This window comes from Fulmarus glacialis, unplaced genomic scaffold, assembly GCF_000690835.1.
Source record: "Fulmarus glacialis isolate BGI_N327 unplaced genomic scaffold, ASM69083v1 scaffold2571, whole genome shotgun sequence".
Lineage (NCBI taxonomy): Eukaryota > Metazoa > Chordata > Aves > Procellariiformes > Procellariidae > Fulmarus > Fulmarus glacialis.
In genome coordinates this window covers 69,294-94,568 of record NW_009191986.1, presented here as the reverse complement: position 1 = coordinate 94,568, position 25,275 = coordinate 69,294, and the positions used below count along the sequence as shown (strand labels likewise).

The 25,275-nt window shown below is 39.2% G+C and overlaps 1 protein-coding gene across 1 annotated transcript; it reads left to right on the top strand.

Annotated features, from left to right (window-relative positions):
* Nucleotides 1-693: 693 nt before the first annotated feature.
* Nucleotides 694-25,275, top strand: MAP3K9 (mitogen-activated protein kinase kinase kinase 9). The gene is made up of 9 exons (XM_009586867.1): nucleotides 694-869; nucleotides 8,338-8,486; nucleotides 11,977-12,152; nucleotides 14,601-14,841; nucleotides 15,987-16,197; nucleotides 16,875-17,012; nucleotides 21,866-21,978; nucleotides 22,646-23,461; nucleotides 24,794-25,275. Exons 1-9 carry the CDS (start codon nucleotides 787-789, stop codon nucleotides 25,273-25,275), a joined length of 2,409 nt encoding a protein of 802 aa, XP_009585162.1. The 5' UTR covers nucleotides 694-786.

The following is a 25,275-nucleotide window of genomic DNA, read 5'->3' as shown; positions in this document are numbered from 1 at the left end:
TTAAAGTTCTTGGGTATAGACTCCTTTGCCATTGAAACATGGTAGAAACTTTGGCAGCTTAACTAAAAAAATAGTTTTATAATGATGGGGGAGGGAATCTATAACATGGTGGTGCATATGAAGTCTTGAATTAGGCATGTTATTATGGATCATCAATCTTTTTTTAATTGTGACTTTAAAAAAAAAAACCTGTGTACATAGAGCTTCCACTCCTAACACATTTACAGGAAGAGTATATCTAGCCTGTGTGTATATCTGGATTTAAAAAAAAAAGTCCTCTAAGCAGTTCAAGAAAAAGATGCTATTACTGGCTTGCTGAGAGAGGATTAATTAGGAAATGTCTTTCCTTATCTGGATTTCTAGAAGTTACAGTGGTTCACTTCCTCTTAGCAGAGAATTATTATACAGAATGACACTAGGCACTGTATTAAATAATTATACTATCTGTTTGTTCTCTGGGGCTTGGTACTTTGTTTAAATCTGAAGTTATTTGCTTGACAGCTGTTCACTTGTCAGGTGAAGGGATCAGCTTGAAATAACTTGTAACGGAGTGTGGTATGTTTGAATAACTAAAAGTCAGGGAGAATCTTGAAATTGGGGAGATGTCCAGGAGGATCTTTTTTGCATCAATATTAGCTTTACTCTGCAAACCTTTTATTCTCCCCTCCCCCCTCCCCCTTTTCTCCAGTACTGATTCTCGAAAAGGTGGAAAATGGAGATCTGAGCAACAAGATACTGAAGATCACGGATTTCGGCTTGGCCAGGGAATGGCATAAAACTACCAAAATGAGCGCAGCTGGGACATATGCCTGGATGGCTCCTGAGGTCATCCGCTCCTCCATGTTCTCCAAAGGCAGCGATGTGTGGAGGTATTGATTTGGCATTAAGTGATTGGATACTAAAGAATAACTAGACCTGCCAGGAAACCTCTTTAAGAATGAGTAATGGTGAACCAAATATTAAAATTCAGGTCTTAAGAAAACTTTATCCACCAGCTTTCCATCTATCAGACTCTCAGACTACTTTGTATTAATTGTAAACATTTTTTTTACTGTAGAAAGTGGTGGACCAGCTCCTGCATGCCTCTGAATTTTTGTTGTTCTATAAATTTGCATTCAGAGTATCCTAGGATTCATAATCCCAATGCCCTCTGCTTTATCTAAAACAAACTTTTTGTGCTTATATGGCTATTGGCTGGCATAATCAAAGGCCATAAAACAATCTGTGAAGTACTTAAAATTACTGGGCTTTTTTACTGTTTTACCAACAGTTTTACCAAGATCATTTTACGTTTTGGTAGTAATCTGTCACTGATGTATATGTACACAAACACACTGTACCTAATTGAATTCCCCGAGCAGTTTCAGCCTGAATACAATGTTTTTCACTTTTATAATAATCTTATGAATTATTTCCACCCTTCTAGTCTTTCACATAAAATAATAAACCTCTTCTCTAGGTCCATCTTGAGTATGTAATCCATAAGTAGTAATTTGCATGTATATATTGTATTTTCCATTCATGTACTGGGATTTTTGAGAATAGGAGCTACTTTGGTGGGGAGGAGTGTAAGGGTCGGCCCATAGACTTCCAGAAATTGAGTTTGAATATGACCATTAAGTGAATTGGTAAATCCAGAATTCAGTAAATAGCTCTAGGACAGTGACTCTTCTGGATGCTGTGTGACATAGAATTAGTACTGAACATCTGAAACAGATGAAGTAGACAGAATTTTGTTTTTTCTGTAGGGGAGACAGGTATTGAAATGTCAGTGTGACTTTGTCTTTAGAGCAGTAAGATTCTGTCACCGTCCAGTAATGCTCCTACACAAGTGTGTGCATGCTGTGAAATCTGTCAGGATAAAGAAATATCCCAGCTAGCAGAATTGTCTGGCTGTTATGGCAGAGATTTGGTGTGGGGATTTTAATTTTCCTTATCCAGTTTTGCCGAATAGATAATGTATTGCTTTGTGATAAGTCTGTGAACTTGTTTTTTGCACACTAATGGTGTGGATAAAATTCTGACTCTGTAATTAAATGTGGTAGCCTCTGTAGTTAATCTGAGACCAACTGAGCAAGAGCTAGGCTTTTATTCTGAGTGAATTCTGGGAGAAATGAAAACCTCAAGGCTGTGCACCTTTTCTGTGCACATGACGACAGTACTGGTTTGTACACAGCTTGTCAAGCTCAAACCTCAATTTGCTCTTCTCTGAAACAGTGCCAGGAATGGCCTTTAAGGGTAACCTGGGGGAGAGGGAGAAGGGAAGGGGGAAACAATTTGCCTGCGATTGTAACTTTACTAATACAGGCACACTGTGAACAGATCAGTAGATGTTCTGAGTATGATCTCATTTTAAAAAAAGGTAAGACTTAATAGGTCAGTTGGTGATTTTCATGAGGGTAGCTCGAGTGCCTCTATACCTGTGCAAAAATACTGCACAGTTCAGTCATTGACTTGAGGACTGTGAATCACTTCAGGACTTAAGGATTGTAAATAAATTATTTGTTTGTTTTTCAGAATACTGTATTTCTATTTTTAAGATTCCTTCATCACTTTCTCTTTTTATAGTTACCAGTCTTCCCTTGAAAACTGGTTGAGTTCCTCTCAGTGCTCTTCCTTAAACGGAGGGTCATCATCACCATTAAGAGAGCTGTTAACACTGTCTCTCTCTAGTGGCCAAAACCTTGACTCATAGTTAAATAAGCTGAAAAGAACATGGTGTTTGAGGCATGTGTGCAGAGGACAAATACTTCCCAGTGTGGTCACTACTAAGTGTGTCAATGATTGTAAACACTGGATTTTACAAAAGCATGGACATGTAATAAATCCTATCCCCACCCAAGGATGCAACTTGAAATTCTTGACAGGATGAACTTTTTTATCCTGTTAGACTTGCCCCCCCTCTTGTCCACTTCAACCCCTTGGGTAATCACTGGAGTCAAGGGAGTTTTTTGCCTGACAACCTTCCAGTTAGTCTGTGCGGAATCAGCAAAATTGGCTATCTCTAACATTTACAAACCCTTTTATTTCAACACCTTTTCTTTAAAGCTTATTAGAATAATACTGGTGGCTGAATTGTTGCCCAGCCTTTTAACAAGAATCTTGTTCTGCTTGTGTTCTCGCTGCACAAAAAGGTGAAGAAGATGCTGAAGAAGATGCTTGCCAGGACTAACATTTCCTGAGTCAGTCTTATCTCATCATAAATAACTGCTTCATGCAATTCCTTTCAAAACATGTATCAAGCTCCATTTAAAAAAACCTCACTCTGTTGGGTTTTTTTTGTCCTGCTCTAAAGGAGGGTTGGCAAAGAACTTATAAGGCTGAGGAATGCTTCCACACACTGGTGTCTATCACCAGGGTCTGGGCCACTGTAAAGCTTGTTGATAACAACAGTACTTAGTACATCCTGCTGTTGTGAAAATTTGTTGCTATGAATTTTGCTGTGCTGCACCTGCAAGCTTTAGATATACAGCAGAAACCTTGTGCTTATACTGCACAGTGGACAAAGAAGCTATGGTTTTATTTAAATATGTCAGTTCCTGTAAATCTATTTATGTGTTTGAGAGGAGAGCCATGTATTTGCTTTGGATTTACAGGGGTGAAGTTGAAGCTTAGATATTGCAGCTTATCCAGTACTGTACAGCAAGCTAATGTTAGTAGGCATATAATTCAAATTTCCCTGTCATTTTAACTGCTTAAATGTATTTCTTGTTTGCTGCACACTTCATTTTTGACTTGTGCTGCTTAAAAGACAATCATGTTGTCAATATGATTGGTATGCGGAATATAAAGCCACCATACAACCTTCATCTGAGTTCCCTGTGTTCCTCAATTTAGATGCTTTTAAGATGTATCTACTCTGAGACCAGTGAAATAATTAGGAATTTAATTTTCATTTAGCAATGGAATACCAGAACTACCTAAAACCATCTGATTAGCAGATCAGGATGTTTCAGGCATTCAGTGGTGGGTGTAGGAACTTCAGTCATTAGAATATTTCATTTGAGTCAAGTGTTGGCACATCCACAACTGACTGCTTGCAGGCTTCTGTAGTCTTCTGTGTGTAATGAAGCACTGGCAAGACTTCAGTACCTGGCAGAGAAGTGTTGACTAGCAATATTGGTAGAAGCTCACATGGGAGAAGTGTACGCAACTGACTGTTGTGAAATAAGCAGGAAACATCATCTCTGGAACTGCCAGTCCGATAACATGCAAAATGCTAACTGTTAATAGCCATTAAAATGTAATGAAGTTTTTTTCTTACAAAAGTAATATTCTAGTTTCTGTTGTTGCTGTGATCTCCTTGTTGGGCTGATAGTTCCCTTTCTCATGGAAAGTGCTGAACCTAGGGCGATGGATAAGTGGAACCTATGGTACAAATGCCATTAAACAATAACAGTGAGAAGAAATTATTGTTTTTTTCCCAAGTTCACAGACTTACAAGGGAAGTGGCAAAATCACACGTGAAATCCTGCAGACCTCCAGCCTCCCTCTCTCTGAAAATCCAGTGTGTAGGATTGAACCTGATGTTAAATGGCTTAAAGGATTACTGGATCACTGGGAGATGATTAATTATTCATACAAGTGTCAGTTGACTTGGACACATGCTCTATATCACATGGTTCATTTTGTAATTAAAGTCCAAAAATTACTACTGGGTGCTGGAAAAATAAATGAGCTTGATCAGTTTTTCTTCCTCCCTGTTGAGAATGAGGAGAGGCCCTTGATTCTTTCTTCCTATGCCTTTTTTTGTATAAATCTGTTCTGTCTCTGGCTTTTTCCTTTGTAATTCCCAATCCCCTGCTTGAGAGTTAATGGAAAACACTCTGTTCAGCACCTCTCTTGCTATTTTATCACTTGGGATGATTGTTTTTCAAATGCCAAAAAGCAGTGTTTCCCTAGTTCTGTGGAAGCAGTATTCTCAGCAATGAACTGTAAATATGTGAGGAAGAGGTGACATTCAGTTTTGTCAGAAACAGTGACCTTTCCTGATACTTCTAGTGCCACGTTAGAAGAAACACCGATCTGTCCATTCCTTTGTCTTTTAAAAATTACCTTGAGGAAGAAATGCTTTGAGCATATCAATAGTGCTTTCCTAACCATTCCATTAAGAGAAATATCTAATACATGCTTTATCCAGCCCTAGTGGTAAAGCAATAACACAACTCTTTGGTAGTTTTTCCTACCTTTTGATATCAACACTCGCATCCAAACTGAAGAGTAACATGAATGATCAATCAGACTTAGACAGGCCAAATATATATTCAGTTCAGTAACCATTTTCTTTGAGTGTCTTATAAATCCTAGGAGGCCAAAAAGAAAATGGGAAATCCTTAAAATCCTGTTTATTTGTTTTAAATGAGGCTCTTGAGACAGTAAGAAATTGAGAACCTTGATGGAAAGCAATAATTACAATTGTCATTATAATATCAAGAGCATGAATTACATAGGAAAAATGCAAAAGATTGTATAGGTGAAAAAATATGATATTTTGCTTAATAAAGTAAACTAACTGTGTTAGCAGCAAAGGTGGAATCTCTAGTGACTGAAATTCCATATCTAAATAGGAAAAGTAGTATTAAGACTGTCCAACTAGGGTGAGAGCAGTTACAATGAATGTTAAAGACCTGGCGGGGTGGGGGGAAGATTGCAAGAGTACAGGTTGTGATAATGAAAATTTTGATTACTCCCAAATGGATAGAGCAATTCTTGCTTTGAAACAAGAAGAGGTTAATCTTTTAGCTTCAGAAATGACTGTTTCATGGAGCAGCTATTCAAGGAGCTTTTAGGAGGAGGAGCAGTTTTTCATTTGGTCTTCAGGTGTGCTTAGGAGGCCTTCAAAATTATACAGTATGACCATGGTCAAAATATATGTATACTTAGTTTCAATATCTTTGCAAGAGCGATTAAGAAAAATTAGTCCATTACAGTAGTGTTTAATCTCAAGGAGATTAATGACAACATTGAGGAATTTTGCATAAAAACAACAAAAGGGGAACGCACAACATGGATATCTTTTAAGGACACTATGTTAAAGCTCAGAGCAAATGCATAGGAAAGACTTTAAATGAATGAAGAAGACAATGTAGAAGAGACTACTGGAAGACATCCTTCAAAAAGTTGAACCTGTATCCAAATGAGGAAAATTAGGCATGGACTTAAGTGGTGGCAAATTGAACATAAAACACTCAGGAAGATTAAAAGGGTTTTGAGGAGAGTCTTGCAAAAAGCATAAAAACAAGTAAATTGCTTTCAAATGCAGCACAAGTGAGAACCCTGCAGGAGAACATATGGCCCAGAGGTGACCAAGATGTAAGAGTGCAAGGCAGGTAAGGCTACAGCAGAAAAGACTTAGTGACTTGTGTCTGCTAGAATGGAGCAAAGAGAGGCTTTTTAAGCTGAAAGTTTCTCTTTAAGGGAGCCAAGCTGGAGGACATCCCATACTGAAGTACTGTCCACAGATGTGTTAAAACTGACTGATAAAATGAACAGTAACAAATTGCTGGGATTTACAGTAATACCCAAGATTTCTACAGGAACATGAGAGAGCCAGCTGAGTTAGCTGTGCTGTATAATCTGTTGCTTAAAGCTGCCTTAATACCACAGAAGTGGAAGGCAGCAAACATGATGACAGGTCTTAAAAGAGCTTCCTGAGGATCAGCAAGTCTGATTTTCGGTTCTACTAAATGATAGAAACAGCATTAAAGAGTGGTGAGCTGGTGGACATATGAGCATATCTGGGTAAGAGTCAGCTTTTGTAGAAGGAAATAATATCTTGTGAAAAATGAAAATTCTTGAAGGAGTTACTGAGTATGTGGATAAGTGGTAAGATTGCTTATACCATATTTGGATTTATAAAAACTTTCAACAATATCTTTCGTCAAAAGCTTTTCAAGAAAGTAAATTGATGTGAGAAAAGAGCGCAAGTCTCTTTCCCATCACTTAGTCAATTCTTAATTACTAAAGGAATAAATCAATTTTCTTGGTGGGGAATTCTGTGTTCAACATAATCATAAGTGATTTGAAAAAGCAATAAATAGTTAGGTGACATTTGTTGACGATACCAAGTTATTCAGGATAAGAAAAACTAGTCTCCTGCAGAGAGCTGAGGAAAAGTTTTACTGTACTGAATGCTAAAATAGATGAAATGGTAATAAATACAAAGTAGTACCCATGGGAGAATTTCACATGTACAATGATGGGCTCTAAATTTTACTATTATGATTCAGTAAAAAGATATTGGAGTTACTGTGGGTAACCTAGCTCATTTTGTAAGGAGTCAGAAAGGCAAGTGGCAAATTAAAATTTAATAGGAAAGAAATAAAGAAGAAAATGGGAAATACTGTGCCTCTCCCCGTATCTTTAAAACTTTATGTCATTTTGGTCATTCCAACATAAGAGGTTTAAATGGAATGAGATGGTATGGAAAATGTCAAGGTCAATGAAAGATACGAAATGGCTTCTGTTCATGAGAGTAACTAGATTAGGATTTAGCTAGATTAGGATTTTGGGGGCTGGAAAGAAGATGATTTAGGCAGGATGTAGTAGGAGCCTGTGAAATGATGGATGGCATGGAAGGAGCTAATAGGGAACATATGTTCACTCTTCCTTGTATGGAAGGAACTACAGGGAAGCAAATGAAATTACCAAGTGATGAGCTCAAAACAAACACAAGGAAGTATTTTTTGGCAATGCATCATTAAATTTGTGGAACTCACAAGTGGACGGTAAATGGGTTCAGAAGAGAATAAGACAGATCAATGGAAGAAAAAACTGTCAGGTTACTAAGTATGAAGAAGCCGTCTCTGGCTTAGGTTTCCTAGAAGCAGAGAGAATATTCTGAGGGTACATTGTTTGTCGTATACCTGGGGGGAGAACAGTCCTGGAACTACTTCCGTAACTTCATAGTTAATATTTCATAGAACATCTTAAGAACAACTTAATTCTGAAGAAGCGTTTTTCACTTATTTTTATAAATCACAACCCACCAAACAACCCTACTTCACATTTTTGAGAGTTTCACTGGATTCTGGTTTGAAATTTGCTAAATTAGTTAGAAGATTTATGTTAATGTTTTTCAAATTGTTCCCAGTTTCCAGAGAGAAAATGATTTTTGCCTAAAAGGTCAAAATGGCATCTTATTTCAGTCTTATTAAAAAAAGCAGGTAAAATTAAGGCACTTCACCCAGCTTGGCAGCCATGATGAGTTTGTCCAGAAAACTGCAATTTCTTCAGTGTACCAGACTTAGCCTCATAGGTTCAGGTGCTTTCTGGTTGCTTAACAAATAATGTGTTAAAGTCAAACACCTATTCTCTTTTCTGTTTTCTTCCTGGTAGTTACGGCGTGCTGCTTTGGGAACTGCTAACAGGAGAAGTACCATTCCGAGGAATTGATGGTCTTGCAGTAGCATACGGTGTTGCCATGAATAAACTTGCCCTTCCAATCCCTTCCACGTGTCCAGAGCCTTTTGCCAAACTCATGGAGGGTAAGCTAGCTGTGGTGTGAGTATGGTTTGTGCTGTTTCTGTTGAGCATTGCCTCCTTGTGTTGGTTTTGATATCTAAGAGCACAGATTTCTCAAATGGCTTTATTCAATGGTGCAAATTATTATGGGAGCTAGGCTTGGTTGTTAATATGCTGTGACAGTTACTCTATTAAAAGAATAGTATGTGAAAGAAATTTCCCTGCCACTTTTTATCAACTGCCTTTATAGGAAAATGGGGGCTATTGCTATCATCATCTAGTTTGTTGTTTTCTAGTAGTGAAGACTCACCAACACCAAAACTTCACATATTTTAATCTAGTTTGAAGTCTTCAACTTGTTTTGAAATTCATAGCTTGAACATCTTGCTAGGCAGTGTCAGGTTGATTTGGAATGAAACTTTATCCTACTGACATTTCAGGGAGGGCGTTTAAATGGGGCTTTGACATTTGAAAACAACCCAAATTTTCGGTCAGGATGATGTGATTTTCTGCTTTGTGTGCAGAGATAGTTCATGCCCAAGGTGGGCTACACATGTATGAAAGAAATATAGGAGTTTGTCATCAGACCTGCTGTAGTTATTAAAAAGGATTCCGTGAGGTAGCTTTGGGGGTGTACCTGTGTAACCTATTCTGCTGGCTAGTGCGGCTACTTACATATCTCCTGAGCTTCAGTTGTTCCTCCCTCCTTCCTTCCCTCCCTCTCTCACAGTAACACCTTTAGTGTTTTTTTCAGTGCCCTTATTCCCAAGGATTTCCATGTGTTTATATATAATAAACATTTTTATACCTGTCTGGCAGAAAAACCAAGGTAAAGAGAAATCAAACATGTTTTATAGTCTTAGTGAGCAAAAAATGAGTCTGAACATAGAACTGATATTCTGTGGTGTCTGGTGGTGGTTTTAGCCCCAAGAAAGGAATTTGATTCATGCAAGACAATGTTTCTGGTGGATTTTTCTGCTTTTAGAATTCTTTTGTATTTCTCTGGTCTTTTCTGTAGGTTACAGGCTTCAGTTAAGTTAAAGTAGAAAATTTCATGTACTGTTGTGCTAAAAAAGAAATATCCTACTGGATAGTAAACAGCAGCAGAGTTGCAGGTATAGTAGCTTGGAAGCAATGTAAAACAAAAAACTGCATCTGAAAGAGTTAATGGAACTACCAGCTCGGTGTTGTGCCAGGGCAGTTTATTTTGACATGGGTCCCTAAAACAAGAACCCTGGTTTCTTAAATGTGAGGTATCTGCTGCTGGGATTAAAAATAATGCCCTCTATTGGGAAGGTCAGGTAGAGGCATATGGCCTGCGCTTGAACCCAGCAGCGCAAGCTTGAGCACCCACATGGCTTTGGAACGCTTGGCTTCTCCATGTGCAGGGTGGAGAAGAGAACAAAAAACAATTACTTTCTGCCCCTTCACCAAAACTGTTTTTCAAACAGGCTGTTTCCCGTCTCGGGTGAACTCTTGTTCCCCTAATGCTGCTTTTACTTCTGAATTACTGCCCTGGTGGTCTTCACTGAGACAACAAAGCTGAACTTTCCCTCTTCACAGAACAGACTTGTATGTTACAACTGTCCTCATTAGTGCAAATAATGGCAGACCTAGGCCTGGGAAAATAAAAGCCACAGGCCACCTGCATAGTTATCCTGTTCACTCATTCATGCATTTGGCTGGCTGCAGCATTTTGTTTTACTTTGGGTCATGTTTGCTTTGCCATGCTTAAAACCTGGGGTAAAGTGGCAGGGATTATGGCACTGACAGTCCAGCTGTATCACCCATTGCTACTAATTGGTCAGCAGCAGGGGACTTTCAGAGCACTCTTTAACATCCTCAGTTCTCTATTTTGATAAGAGAAGCAATTTGAAATCTGTAAACACAAATGTGTTCCAGCTTATGCCTCCTGGAACCTGATGAGATGCTTAAATACCAGCATCTTGATACCAGCAGTTTTGAAACCAAACTCCCAAATGCAAAATCTCAGTAACGCTAAAATCAAAGACAAGACCTGCAAAACCAAGCCTCAGCAGTTGCACAGATTTTGTGAAGTGTTATTTATTTTTAATTACAGCTGCTCCTTGGTGTATTTCAGTCCACAAAACTGATGAATGAATGTCTTTTAGGACATCACCAAAGTATTTTTAGGAATGTTTCCTTTTTTCCAACTGTAAGGTCTAGGAAACTTTAGAACATTTTTATAACTCTTGCCTTGTGCTGTAGTAATGTGTGTCTTTAAATCCAGTGACCATTTAGAGCAATGATAGTATGAGCATATTGAGAGAGACCCATGTGTTAGTTTCTTCCATTCATGCACAAAAGCTGTATTCCCCAGAAATATACTTAAATGCTAAGTTTTTCTGTTTGGTTCTTCTCAAATTTTGGTATGCAGGAGTCTAACAGTGTTAAAGAGAATAAGGAAACTTGTGGAACAAGAACCTGTGTAAGTGCCAGTACAGGACAACATAGAACGAGAAAGTGATGTTTTCTGCAGGAGTAGAAATAAGGCTGAAGTAAGAATGAGTAAGAATTTCCTATTCAAAAGTATTGTTAAGTCAAACATTTTGACTTAATGGCTTTTAAAAAACATGTTCTTAATTATTTTGTAGCTTGAGGTGTTACTTCATACCATTTTCTATTTCTTTTTCTGTTTTCAATGTTCAATTCCCATCACTGTAAAAAGGAGTAACTTTTTGTACTATTGCTAGTTGAGTTGCCTCATGTGGTAAGATAGGTACCTTAAATTCTGTGGTTTTAGAGCTCTGTAATTGGGTAAGTCATTGCATTAGATTGTAAATGAAAAAGCTTGTTTATCTGTGGTTTCTCTTAAAAGCAAAAGAAAAAAGCCTGATCAAACAATTTTCTCTCAAATAATAAAAAAGAACCCTTAAAAATAAGAAAACTCCAAACAAACTATTTGATATCATTATTTACTTGAATCTCCTGTTTTCACTTGAGCTATGCCCAGTCTGCTTTGCAGGAGAGATTTTCAGTTCTGTGGAAGAGATTCATAATGACTCAGCTTAGTATTAGAGTTTGGCATTAGAAAGAACTCTGATAGATATCCTTCTGTAGTATGGCTGTTAACTCTGCAGTGTAAGTGTGATAAAAGAACTGTTTGCACGAGTCTTGCATAGTATCTCTGCTCTGTGAGCACATACAACTTAAAGGAAAATATTTATGGAAATTGTTTATGATTTTTAATATATGCTTGAAAATGTAGCTTTCTGTAAGATTAGTAAACCTCTATTTTACAGGGCATATTATTGCAATAGAACCTAGAGACCAGGTAGTTCAAGATCTTAAGCAATGTTGGATATTGTATAAGCATGAAAACATGAATTCCATGCTTGACTTATGATCGGACAATAGTCAATGCGGAAAGATGGGGTAACACAGATAGTGTGCATGCCACTCCTAACCACTGGGGATCAGTAAAGTACTACTCATCCTCTCAAACCTCCATACTGAGATGCTTTACAGTTGCTTATCTTTGTCCTATTCTAGATTGTTGGAACCCTGACCCACACTCGCGACCTTCCTTTGCCAGTATCCTAGACCACCTCACCGCCATAGAAGAGTCTGGTTTCTTTGAAATGCCCAAAGATTCCTTCCACTCCCTGCAGGAAGACTGGAAACAAGAGATCCAAGAGATGTTTGATCAGCTCAGAGCCAAAGAAAAGGTAAGTAGAGAAAATTACTCCATGCTTGTGCTCTCTGGATTATAATTTTCCCATTTCATAATTCAAACAGGGATCATCGTTTAGTGCATCCCAGAGTTAATTTTGTATGTGCTTTACTGGAGCTTGTAATAAGTCCCCAAATCAATGGCAGGTTATAATGCACACAAGGGCAGAATCATGAGTAAAATAAATAGCTGCATCCTGAGCTGCTACTCTTTCTAATATTATACACTGTGCAAACTGCTATGATGAGTTGTCTTCATTGTTTAATGCATCTGATAACTATGTCACTGTTAGCATCTTAATTGAGAAGCCCAATGATAGCTGTTAACAGTAAAAGTAGGAGGGGTAGTTTCAGCATGTATACTGTAGCAAACATTGCAGCTTTGGTTCTATCAGGTTTGTGTTTTCCAGGTTTTGAGCACAGCCAAAGTGGGTAGACTATAATAAACATGAGTGCTACCAGGGGAATGGTCCAATAACTGTTATAATTGAAGTCCATCTGGGTAAATAGCAGGAAACAAAAATGCTAGGAGGAATAAAAGGAATTGTGACCATCAGCCTCAAAGAGTAGAAGTGAAAAAGCTGAAATTTTCTTCAAGCGTAGTTGCAGAAAGCACAGCTTGCTGCATCTATGTTAAGGTCCTTGAAGAGACTGTCTTTACAGTTGTTGGTATGAAATACTGCAGTGGAATCACTAAAGTAATACTATTTTTCTAAGTTCACCATCTCTTGCCTAAAAATAAATTTGTAATAAGCAGCCAACTTGATCTGGGCTCAGAAGTTGGGTTTAGGAAGCAGAGAGAAAGAAAAGGAGACCTTGGGACAGGGGAGAGAAGTCCTACAAGAATACTTAAAACATTCCTATTCACATATTATAGTAGCTTTTGGGAAAAATAAAATAGCTAGTAGGCATTTCCCTGCTGCTGTTGTCAAAAACTGAAAACCAGAAACTTCAACAGACAAACAAAGACCAAACAGGAGTAGCTAGACTGCCGTCAGATTTTGAGTACTGTATTCCTCTGTAGCAATGGGGAAAGACAATTTTGTATCCTATTCACCTCATGAGTAAAATGTACCAAACCTCCATGGTGATGGGACAGGTAACAATAATGTTATTAAAAAAAAGAAAAAAATCTAAACTAAAATCTATCTGATAATCTATCTGAAGTTTAACTTGAATTCTTCAGTTTTTATTTTCTGCAGTGGAATTAGCCAGCTGGAGATAATTATTCTGAGTGCTGAATTCTTTTGTCCTTGTGGTGAGAGGAGAGGAGTGCAGTGAGAAGACATTTTGAGATCTCAAGGACAATTTCAGTTGATTCATTTTGTCAGCATGGGAAAGATTGAAAAGTTTGCCTTATGCATCTTTATCCCTAAGGAGCAGCCATGCTTGGTGGAAAATGATGGGAATGACCTCCTGATGATGTTTTCTTCATTCTTTTTTTATGTTAGATCTGTGCTGTTTGCTATTTTGTGATGCGTGAGATGGCAAGGTTATTTTTAAACAGTTTAAGTCAATGCTGAAGTTAACATAGGTACTTACTGAACTAATTATTTTCAATGTTATGAATAAATCTTCCAAAATGAGTTCCCATATGCATGGTACTCTCCAGTGGCTCTCGTAAACATGTTCATGTCAGATATCCAGCATATTTTCTCATCACACTGAACTTAGGATTCAGTGCCTTTTCACAGAATCACAGAATGGTTGAAGTTGGAGGGACCTCTGGAGGTCACGTGGTCCAACTCCCCTACTCAAGCAGGGCCCCTAGAGCCTGTTGCTCAGGACCATGTCCAGATGGCTTTTGAATATCTCCAAGGAAGGAGGGAGATTCCACAACCTCTCTGGGCAACCTGTGCCAGTGCTCAGTGACACTCACAGTAAAAAAGTGTTCAGAGGGAATCTCCTGTGTTTCAGCGTGTGCCCATTGTCTCTTGTCCTGTCACTGGGCACTGCTGAGAAGAGCCTGGCTCTATCTTCTTTGCAGGCTTCCTGCAGGTTTTTATATACACAGATAAGATCCCCCCTTCCCCCCACCCAAGCCTTCTCTTTGCTAGGATAAACAGTCCCATCTCTCTCAGCCCTTCCTCATATGAGAGATGCTCCAGTCTTGATCATCTTCATGGCCCTTTGTTGGACTCTCTCCAGTATGTCCATGTCTGTCTTATACTGGAGAGCCCAGAACTGGACACAGGATTCCAGGTGTGGCCTCACAAGTGCCAATGTCCAAACTTTAATACTAATATGAAGGGCCTTGAATAGCAAGCATAGAAGTTCTTGAGGATTGTTTTAGGTTTTCGGCTTTCAGCTGAGCCTTTAAACAGTGGCGCTAGCAGTGCTGTGAGTACAAGTCATTGCTGCTGTACCTTCAGAATAGGTAATGTTAGTCTTAACCCACAGGTCACAAGGTAGCTTTTCATTTCTCCTTTCTTATCTCCCTGCAGGAGCTGCGCACATGGGAAGAAGAGCTGACTCGTGCTGCCGTTGAACAGAAGAACCATGAGGAGTTGCTACGAAGGCGGGAACAGGAACTGGCAGAACGCGAGATTGACATCCTGGAAAGGGAGCTCAACATCATCATCCACCAGCTGTGTCAGGAGAAGCCTCGGGTGAAGAAACGCATGGGGAAGTTCAAGAGGAACCGGCTCAAGTTAAAAGATGGCAATCATATCAGCCTGCCTTCAGGTTGGTGAAATGTTAGGCTGTGTCAGGTAAAATGGGAGGAACAGGTGAACCTGTAGCTTTGGTAGCTCCTTTCTATGAATACTTACACATTAGAAAGTATTGGATGTACTTTAGGAAAAACATGCCTCTTTGGGATCAAGAAATGAAATTTGATGCTCTTGTGGCTAGCATTCCCCAAAATTCCAGGTATGAAGGCCAGAAGTAAATTTGAGGTGTTACGTGTTTGTTAGTCAATGGTTGTTCACGGTAAAAATGTTGGTGTTGCAGTTTAACATGTTAATACTCAAAATGATCAGTTTAATAAAGGATGTACATAAAAAATGGTGGAGGTTTTTGCTCTGGGAATATTTTACATAATGCTGCAGCAGAAACCGTAATCTACTGGATTTCTTGGTGCAGGAATCTAAAAATTATCAAAAATACCTTGATAGTTGCGAGACTACAGCCCTACATTGCTAGTTCATATGTGAACTCTTATTAACACACAAGTGACCTCTAATACCGCCCTTCTGGAAGAAATGTTAAATATTGGTGAGGTGTCAGTGAAGTCACTCTGAAGATGGTGATTTTCAGAAATATTGAATGCTTAGCATTTCTGCTGTGGATTCTTACGGAGATTCAAATTTGTAAAAGAATAAAAGTGTGCGTTTTGTAAATCACCAAAGGCTCATCATTACCTCAAGGATGATGGCTTACACTGTATTCTTTGTTTTCTGAGAGAGATTGCCGGTTCAGAAGAGCAATGATGGTAAAATGTGCATGTTAACTATGCCTTTCTTTAGGTCTGTAAGCTCCTATTGCTGATGGTTTTGCTTAGCTTAAGAAACTGAGAGATAAGGTGAAAGGAATTTATACAGGGATATACTTTGGCATAAATGTCAACACATGGGGATTTATGTGTGTGTGTATCTCACACATACACGAAGATGTATCTTCATGAGTGTGAGCACACATCTTTGTTCTGAGGTAACTGCACGTACGACGGGGGGATAGCAATTAGCTGTAAAGCTTCATTTCTACATAGATCCTGTAAATTGTGCTCTTTGAAAATTACCATAAATTATTATTTCTTTTTTCTTATATTAAAAAAATAATTTTAACTTTCTACTTTTGTTTTGTTTTTTTCTTTTTCTTTTGGTAAACAGATTTCCAGCATAAATTCACTGTGCAGGCTTCTCCAACGATGGATAAAAGGAAAAGTTTGATCAGTAGCTGCTCCAGCCCTCCTGCAAGTCCTACCATTATTCCCAGACTCAGGGCCATACAGTGTAAGGAGCTCAATGTAGTATTGAATTTGGGAAATGTGCAGTCTGTCAGCGTGGTAAGATGCCAAGATTCCATATCTAGGACAGGACTGTAAAAAAAAAAACAACAAAACGTTCCTAAAATGTTTGCCTTGTGCCCTGTATGTATGCATTTAGAGAGAGAAATGGAGTGTGTTGGTGATGGGGGGGGAGTATCACCTTTTTTGGAGTCCAGACCTTAATTACCCAAGTTCCTGAAATATTGCTGTTTGATTGTATAGAAAATACATTCCTTAGGTGTACAGGTTAATTTTTAAAAATACTAATTTGCAGAATAGATCTGTGAAACATTATTGAAGTGGATTAAGTTACTGTTGGACGGAAAGAAAAACAAGGGCACTTGTCATGAAAATGGTGTTCCCATAATAAAACAGAATTAGGCAAACAAGCGTGTATTAGAAGTATGAAAGGGTTGTTAATTAACATGTAGTGTTTGTATTGGATATCATGACACTTGTGTGTCTGGTATCAAACCGGTGGCTCTAAAAGGGAAACAAGTGATGGAATAAAGCTGTAAAGCCTATCTATACGAATTTTGAAGGGATCTGATTGTTAGATCTGTGTTGATAAATGGTCAGAATTATGGGAAAGAAGCCTGAATGAATGTTTTCATTACTATTCCTGTTCTGGCCTATGTTTTATTCTTTACGTTGCTGTGGAACCAATTCTTTAATTTGTGTATCACTTTTTCTTTCCCATTTTCCACTGTTCTTCCCATCCTGCTGAAAGCAGTAAAACGTGGGGACGAAGCTCAGTCCTTCCGAAGGAAGAAGGAGAGGAAGAAGAGAAGAGAGGCCAGAAGAAAAAGGGACGCACTTGGGGACCGAGTTCACTTTGTCACAAGGAGCTAGGTGCAGGAGAAGATGGGTAAGAGAGGGCCTGGAACCAGACTGGTTTCCAGGTTCTAAAACTGGTTATGAGCTGGCTCACAGGAGATTTGCGTATCCTCTTGCAAACACTTTTCTGCTTCCAAACTTCTTTGCTGTACCAGAGACATTAGAGATTCAGAACAGATTACAGAACTGCATTGTATTCCTTGCTAGAGGTCCAGCACTGACTGATGCTTTCACTGTCTGCTATTACCTTGTTATGTGTATTTTTAAGCAGTAGAACTTCTTAGCTGTGCAAAACTGTTTCTCTAGCAGCTTTTCTTTATTTTCAGGCTCAACTTTCTGTAGTTTCATATCATGTCTGAAACTACTTCTCTTAAAATTCTCAGCTATACTTTTTCTTGTCTTAAATGCTATTATTTAAAAAGTATCTGGTAGAGTCAGACAAGTATCTTCTCTTCAGGCTTTTGAAAAGGACACGTACCTTGAGTGAATACATCCTGAAAGTGATTTTTGCAGAGATACAAGGTTGTACCTCTGTTTCTATAGATTCTTGTTCTGTGGCTTCTTTTTGTGTGTGTGTGTGTGTGTGTGAATTATTTATACCAGGACTCTAATGGGTCATTGCTGAAATGCTGCTTTAAACATAGGAGTATTTTGATCTTTGAAGAGGTTTGAATGCCTTGTGATTTTTAGTGGAGTTTGAAGCTTTTTCCCCAGCTAAACTGATAGTTTGAGTCTTGCCATATTTTTTAGCAGGGAAATTAAAAGAACCGGTTATAATTTATCTTTAATATTATGTGCCCAAGTGTGAAATTCCTGGAAAATAGATGTTTACATAATGCATCACTATTGCAGTCCTCTGCAAGAGGCCTGGATCTAAGTGTTCTAATGACATTAAAATATGTTCTTCCTCAAAGGTACTCTTGACATGTTAACAGGGCAATGTGGAGGAAGCTTCTTCGACTGCTGCCTATGCTTTACCTATTCTATAGATGAAGTATAGCATCTACAGAATTAAAACAGATGTCACACTTTAAAATCATTAATTATATAAAAGGGCAAGAGATCACTGAAGCTGGTAGAAAAACACTTCTACCTTGAAATCATGTTCTTAGAATTCTGGGAATAAAGCTCTTTAGTTTTCTGTTCATTACTGTACAGTCTGAAGCACTGAATTACTTTTGGGCACAGACAGCTGGAAAGGAGTTGCTTGCTAACCATGGTTGTTCTTAAAACTATCGTGTTCCCTCTACAACTGAGGTGTTCTGTAGTATTCATCACCTTTTCCAGGGAGACTCAATACACCTACGGCATTTTGCAGGGTATCTGAAACATGATAGTATTGCTGAGAGGGCAGTATGGTTAACATATAATGAACTACTGCTTCTTGCTGAGATCATGCCAGACTGCAGACTTCAATTTACAGGGGGAAGGGTTGCAGTAAATGTTGGTGACTCAAAAGGTAGAGTGCTTGCTATTTTTAGAATTTTTAAATTCTAATTTTAGGGGGGAGGGGGATAAAAATTGAGGTAAAGTGAAGAGCTAAACTTAGGATAGAAAAGTCCAGTTCAAGTCTTCTCCATGACACTGTTCTGGTAGCAGAAGTGCTGCTATTCCAGCTACTTACATGACTCTGTGATCAAGGGAACTTGAATCTTCATCTTTTTTATCACTTTCCATGTGCTGTCCACAGGAGATAATTCCAAATATATGCAAGAATTACATTGTGGGAATTGCAGTGAAATTCTCTAGCATGAGTAAACTGACCTATAATTAACATCAAGCAAAGGCAGTCATGAAAAGATGATACAGTGATTATTTACCCTTCTGCATTTATTTTTGAGCATAAGGAATATGCACAGTGGCAGAGGCAGAAGGTTGCTGTGCTGAATTGCAGAGAATGAAGCTTTATGTTGGACTAGTGTTGTGATGGTTCAGTTGTGATCTTACGGTATATTCTCAAGGACATATGGTGAAGCCTTAATTGTCTTTAAACTTGGCATTGGTTAGTCTCAGACTGTTACTATGGCATGGGTGATCTTTACCCTGTTTAAGTTTTCACGCTGGTGGTGTTACTGATTTTATGGAAGGTGACACTGGATGTGGGTTAGTCATAGTCCTTTAGCAGTTATCTCTTAAAATCTTGCAAGCTAAATAGGGGTGAGCCTGGAAACAGACACTTTTTATTCATGACAGCATTGTATTAATGCCTCAACATGGTGTTACAGAATGGTATTAAGACACCAGAGATGCTGTCTTACAGTCGTAGGGAAGTTTTTTGTGATTTGCTGAGCAAATAAGCCTTGTCACCTTATCATTCCTAAAGAGAGGTGCTTTTGACTGCTGAATAGAAAAAGGCAACAGAGAAGTAACTCAACCATAATACAACAAACAGAGTAATAACTTTCCTGTTATTTAATCTAAATAGATTACAGATAAGAAGTCTTTAGGCTCCTGAATTGTCATGCTGGTGACTGAAATAGATAGTTTTGCTGCTAGTAATTTCAAATCATTCCAGTTGCTCTTTCCTTGGGGCAGTAACAGGTAATACTGCTGTAGTAGGAATGTACTCTAAGTCAGCATGTTTTGAATTATTTTCAAATGCACACTACTGTCTAATTAAGAGGATGTGCAACTATCCTCTGCACAGGTCTTCGGGGTCTGCTTGTAATTTGGGGGAGAGAGAGAAGGAGCGAAAAATAAAAGGGAAGGATGAAGATTTTATAACCTTGAGACAAACATAGCAGGCCTTGAAATTATTCTGGTAGCTATTTATCTTTCTGTTCAGACTGAACTGCGCTTTGTCAGTAACAGCAAATCTTCAGTTTGTTTTTTGCAAGGGAAGATTGCTCTGAGAAGTCATAAGGAAGCAAACTAAGTTGATGTGTCCTGCTGTACAATAAAGGGCAATTCCCAAGACCCTTTAGATAACTATGACTGTAAAGTGAAGGCTAAACTGAAGATTACTGCTGCCTACCGCTTACAACTTTGCTATCTCTGCATACACAGAACAGAGTATGTGTTTTCCCAGCTCCATGGAAATCTTCCCTTCCTCAATAGTTGTCTACCCACGTTGTAAGAACTTTGACATTTACTTTTGGAGGTGACCACACTGCTAATGTGGTTCGTTTTCACTCAACTAGTTTTCCCTTAATATGCTGTTCTGTTTATAGATTTTTCCTAACTATGCATGTTGTACACATGGATAGTTTAGATACAACATATATTATTTGATGGGTTGTGATACATAGCTGAGTATAGTATGGAGGGAGTAAATCAGAACAGACCCACTGAATTGCATCTCTGTTGTAAAACCATGTGGTTGTCTGTCTTGACAAGTAGGATTCAGCACTGTGCTGTCTGGATTGAAGTTCATAGCAGGGTACTGCATGTGCCAGAATGGTTAATAGGGGGAAAATGATGGACTTTCAAGACAGTTGAGAACTACACAGGATACTTTTAGTGTAATGTCTATAGCACGGTCATCAACCAACTGAATATGGGCTGCATCAAGTTTAGACCTTGTGACCTTGCTATAGCAATATAGTTTGGTGTCAGGTAGGGCATCCCAGTTGCGTAGAGAATAGAGGAAAAATACATACCAAGGCAAAAATACCTGATACAGTAAAACTTTGAAATCCTGCAATGGAAGCCATCTTAGAAATGCAGAGTAATTCTGGTGGAAAATAAGAATCATGAGAGATAACTTCTATATGCTCATATCCTTTCTCTGTCAGGGGAGGATTGTGATGAATTATGTTCTTACCAAAGAGCAATGGAAGTTAGTAATAGAGCTGGAAGAGGTCTCATCTCTTAAGTTTTCTGTTCTTTCAATAACAAGTCGATGCTCTTGTGTGTCCAGTTGAGATCATTCAGACTATCCACAGATCTTTTTACTCCTTTCATTCAATTTCTGTCTATCCTAAGTGTATGTTAGCTTTTCACCAACACTACGATGTGTTTCATGTTGGAGTTTGGAGAAAGGCACCAGAAATCTCCCAGTTCAGACTATATTGATAACTGAACAATAAAACTTTGCTGAGTGTTGGTATGTCAAAAAGTTGTGCTGCTTACTAAAGTTGTTTCTGATGTCATGAAAGTACTGTAGGGAACAAATAGGATGGTGGTAATGAATACCTATGAATGGGGACTACTAAAATAAGCTCAGGTGCCTGGTGACATACCTTTAAATGCAGGTGATGTCAAAGCAGGGATTTGGTTTTGGGTTTTTCGCTTGTTTGTTTTTGTGGATTTGGGGGTATTTTTTGTCTGTAAGTAAAAGAAACAATGACATGATCTATTATTTTAGTTACCTATTTTTCCATAATCTAGAACTTATCCTTTTAACTGTCTGTACTTCAATGCAGTGTTTTCTTTAGAGGAGAAATATTGGAGTTTATAATATAGAGGCATGACTTTGCTGTTACAATGACTTTAGCATATTATTGTCCCAGTGGGTGATCTTTGACTTTCATTGTTCATTTGTATTTCACATGGAAATGTTTTTGGAGGTATTTTTCCCCTCCTCCTGCTGAGCACTTTATTTTTTACCTGCCATGATAGGTTTGCCTTGGTTTAAAAAGAAAATGTTTCATCTGATTTTTGTAGTGGTGCTTTCTGTTATTCTGCATTCATAGCTGTTGGTTATCAGCAGAGGTCTTTTGACTGCCATGGTGTAACAAATGAGGGAGGGACTTTTTGACTTTTTTTGCATTTTAAGGTGCTATAAAGATGTTGCGCAATGTCTTGCTATGGGAGGACTTCAAATCTATGTAATTAAGATGGATACATGTATACCCTAAGTAAAGCAATAGAGAATATAGAAAGGGGGGAGCGAAAATTGGTTGTGAGCATGGTACATTTTCTCCCATCTTTCTACTATTTCAGTCTGAAAGCTCTGGTAGAAGGATACAAACAGTGGTCATCCAGTGCACCGAACCTTGGGAAGATCCAGAGAACTGCGCCTGCTTTCCCAGGATTCACCAGCTTAGCAGAGATGGGTAAAGGAATTCCCTGGACTTTATATTCTCATGCCCACTTCCATTCACGTTTGAAGGAACCTCTCCTTTCCTGACCTTCACCTGGTACCTTACAGCAATGTTTTCATTTTGGTCATATCCGTTTTTCTTTTATTCTTTGTGAAGTAACGACTTTCTCCTTCTGGATTTTCTTTTTGTTCACCTCTCTGCTTGTGCTTCTTATCTGTCAAGCTAAGAAGCTTCCCTTAATTCCCTTCTAGCTCCATGCTACTTCTCAGCTCCTTTCCTGTTAATGATATTTAGATGTGCAGCATGGTTACACCTTCATTTGCAAGGAGAGATCCTTATAATTTTCCTACCTTTTGCTCCCCACTTCCAAACATATAAATTTACTCTAGAAGTAACTGAGGTGTAGATAGCTTCTGAAATGCTGTTCTGCAATTGATCCCAAAGAGATTAATGTGTCACTAATTTCTTCCACTTTGATAGTGTTTCCAGTTAGTTGTTTCAGCCTATCTGCTTTGGAGACAATAGCCTGTGAGTATTTGGCAGTTGGTGAATGATGCTTGCGACTAGGACAGTTGCATCTTCTGAGAAGAAGCTCATTTTCATGTATATTTGTAAGACAGTGAAATTTGCCAGTGAAAATGTTACATCCATGCAAAGTCTATTTTCATTTGCTTTCCAGATGATGAAGACAGCGAATGTCTTAATGGGGAGGGCAAAGTGCACCCTTCACCTGGGCACAATCAGTCATACCTCTGCATCCCATTTCAGAAGAATGAAGACTGGGATGGCCCTTCTAGTGATGCCAATGAAGAGTCCACTCCTGTGAACTCTGCTACTAGTACCCCACAGCTGACACCCACCAACAGCCTCAAACGTAGTGGCTCCCACCACAAGCGATGTGAGGTTGCATTGCTTGGCTGTGGAGCAGTGCTCGCTGCTGCAGGCCTGGGTTTTGATCTGTTAGAAGCAGGGAAGTGTCAGCTGCTGATTGAGGAGGAGCCAGATGTACCCAAGGAAGAGAAGAAGAAGCGTGACAGCATTTTCCAGCGAGCTGGACGCCCACGCAGGAGCACTAGTCCACCTTCCCGAAAGATCTTCAAGAAAGAGGATCCCATGTTGTTGCTAGGCGAGCCATCCACATCCCTCACCCTTCTTTCCCTGTCTTCCATTTCCGAATGTAATTCCACCCGGTCTTTGCTGCGCTCAGACAGCGATGAGATTGTGGTGTATGAAATGCCTGTCAGCCCAGTGACAGTCAAGGCTCCCTTGCCAGCCATTACCAACCCACTAGTCAATGTCCAGATCGAGAGGTTCAAACAAGACCCCAACCAGTCCCTGACTCCCACACACGTGACGGTCTCTTCCCACACCCAGCAAAGCGGGCACAGGCGCACACCTTCTGATGGGGCCATCAAAGGGAGTGGACTAGTTGTCAATGGGTGCCCAACCAGTGGATGCCCTTCCAGTAGCTGTTTAACTGGAGCACTGGGAGCAGGTAGGTTTTCAGCCATCTTCCTTTTCCTCTTCAGAATAAAGACCCAAACAGTATAATTACTTGTTAGGAAGTAAACATGTTGCTTATACAGCATCCATTGTGATGGCCAGCCCAAAAGAAGAGCTTATGGATGCTGTCTTTACACAAAGCATGTACAGAATAATGCAGTGATGGTCTCTCTTCCAGCATCTCTGCGCTAAGGAACTCTCTCTGCTCTCTCTGCTGTGAGGCAGAGCATAGTATTGTTTCTTAGACAAAGAAAATGCACAGTATTTGTACTTTGGTACCAAAGTACAAATACTGTGCATTTTTAGCAGTTCCTCGGGATTCCATCTCCATTGCCTTTATACATTTATTTGTATTGCTGTTACAATTTCGAAGTAAATTCTGATCTTTAAGGCAGTGAAAACTGGATCTCTAAAGCAGTTTGGGGCTGTGCCACTGTTGCTCTTACTCCTTTGCAAGCAAGAGGGATCTTCCTGGGTAGGTAGTGTACTCACGGTTGCAGTCTTTAGGAGTGGCTGTGACTTGATAGCTTAAAAAATGCTTTCCTGTTTTCTTGTCCTAGTAATTCAGAGGAAAAAAAAAAAGGACTAGAATAAACAATTAAAATCTGATTTAATTAGACTTTTCCCAATGGTAAAACAAAATGTGAGGTTGTCTGTTGAATGGCAGTCTGCAGTAAAATGTGGGTTAATGCAGCTAAGAATACTCATTAAAATGGTATTCATGAAAATTGAAAAGTTATGTTGTGTTTATAAAATCAGATAAAAAAAAAAAAAAAAAAAAAAAAAAAAAAACAAAAAAAACCCCAAACACCATCTTCCACCCCTAAACGAAAACAAACCAGGAAGCATTCACAGTAGGTAGTGTTAAATAGCTCTTCTAGGAAGTTGGTCGTCCTGCTCGCTGCTAACAGGTGTCACACATCCTGCTGTGCAAGTGTCTCCCTGATCCATTCAAGCTGTTAATGGGTAATGTGCCCTCCGAAGGATTTGAGGAGTCCTCATCTCTGGTAGGAGGTCAAATCCCTGCTCTCCAGTCTGAAAACTGAAGAAAGCAAATGAGAGAATGAACAAAACTTGCTGCTTGTGCTAGGTCAGTGAAACAGGTGTTGCAATGTGTTGAGAACAGTGTAGGGATAAAGAAGCCAGTTACTCACTTCAGATTGGTGTAATCTTGAGGATGCAGAGTTTGTAGATTCTGAATGGAGGCTTTCTGCTTTGAAAATGTTTTCGCAGTGTACATACAATAAATTGAGATCTGTTGGAACCATTTAGCAGTGACATCTAACATGTTTCCCTCTTCTCTTACGTTCTCTGTTTTGGATAGGTGTATTAAAAACACCTAGTCCAAGTAGAGATCCCAATGAGGTCCCTCGCCTGCCAGACCCCAACCTTGTTTTTCCTCCAACCCCGAGACGGTGGAATGCACAGCAGGACCCCACACTGGAAAGACCTAAGACATTGGAGTTCCTGCCCCGGCCACGTCCTGCAGCCAGTCGGCAGCGGCTTGATCCCTGGTGGTTTGTGTCACCCAGCAATGCCAAGGGTGAATCTTCTGCCAACAGTTCAAGTACTGATACTCCAAGCAATCTGGACTCTTGTTTTGCTAGTAGCAGCAGCACTGTAGAAGAGAGACCTGGACTGCCTGCACTGCTTCCTTTCCAGGTGGGTCTTCCTGTAGAGGAGCGGACACTGTTGGACATAGATGCTGAGGGGCAGAGCCAGGACAGCACCATTCCGCTATGCAGAAGTGAACTTAACTCACACAAAGCTGCAGCATATGAACTCAAGCAAGAATTCTGGTCTTAG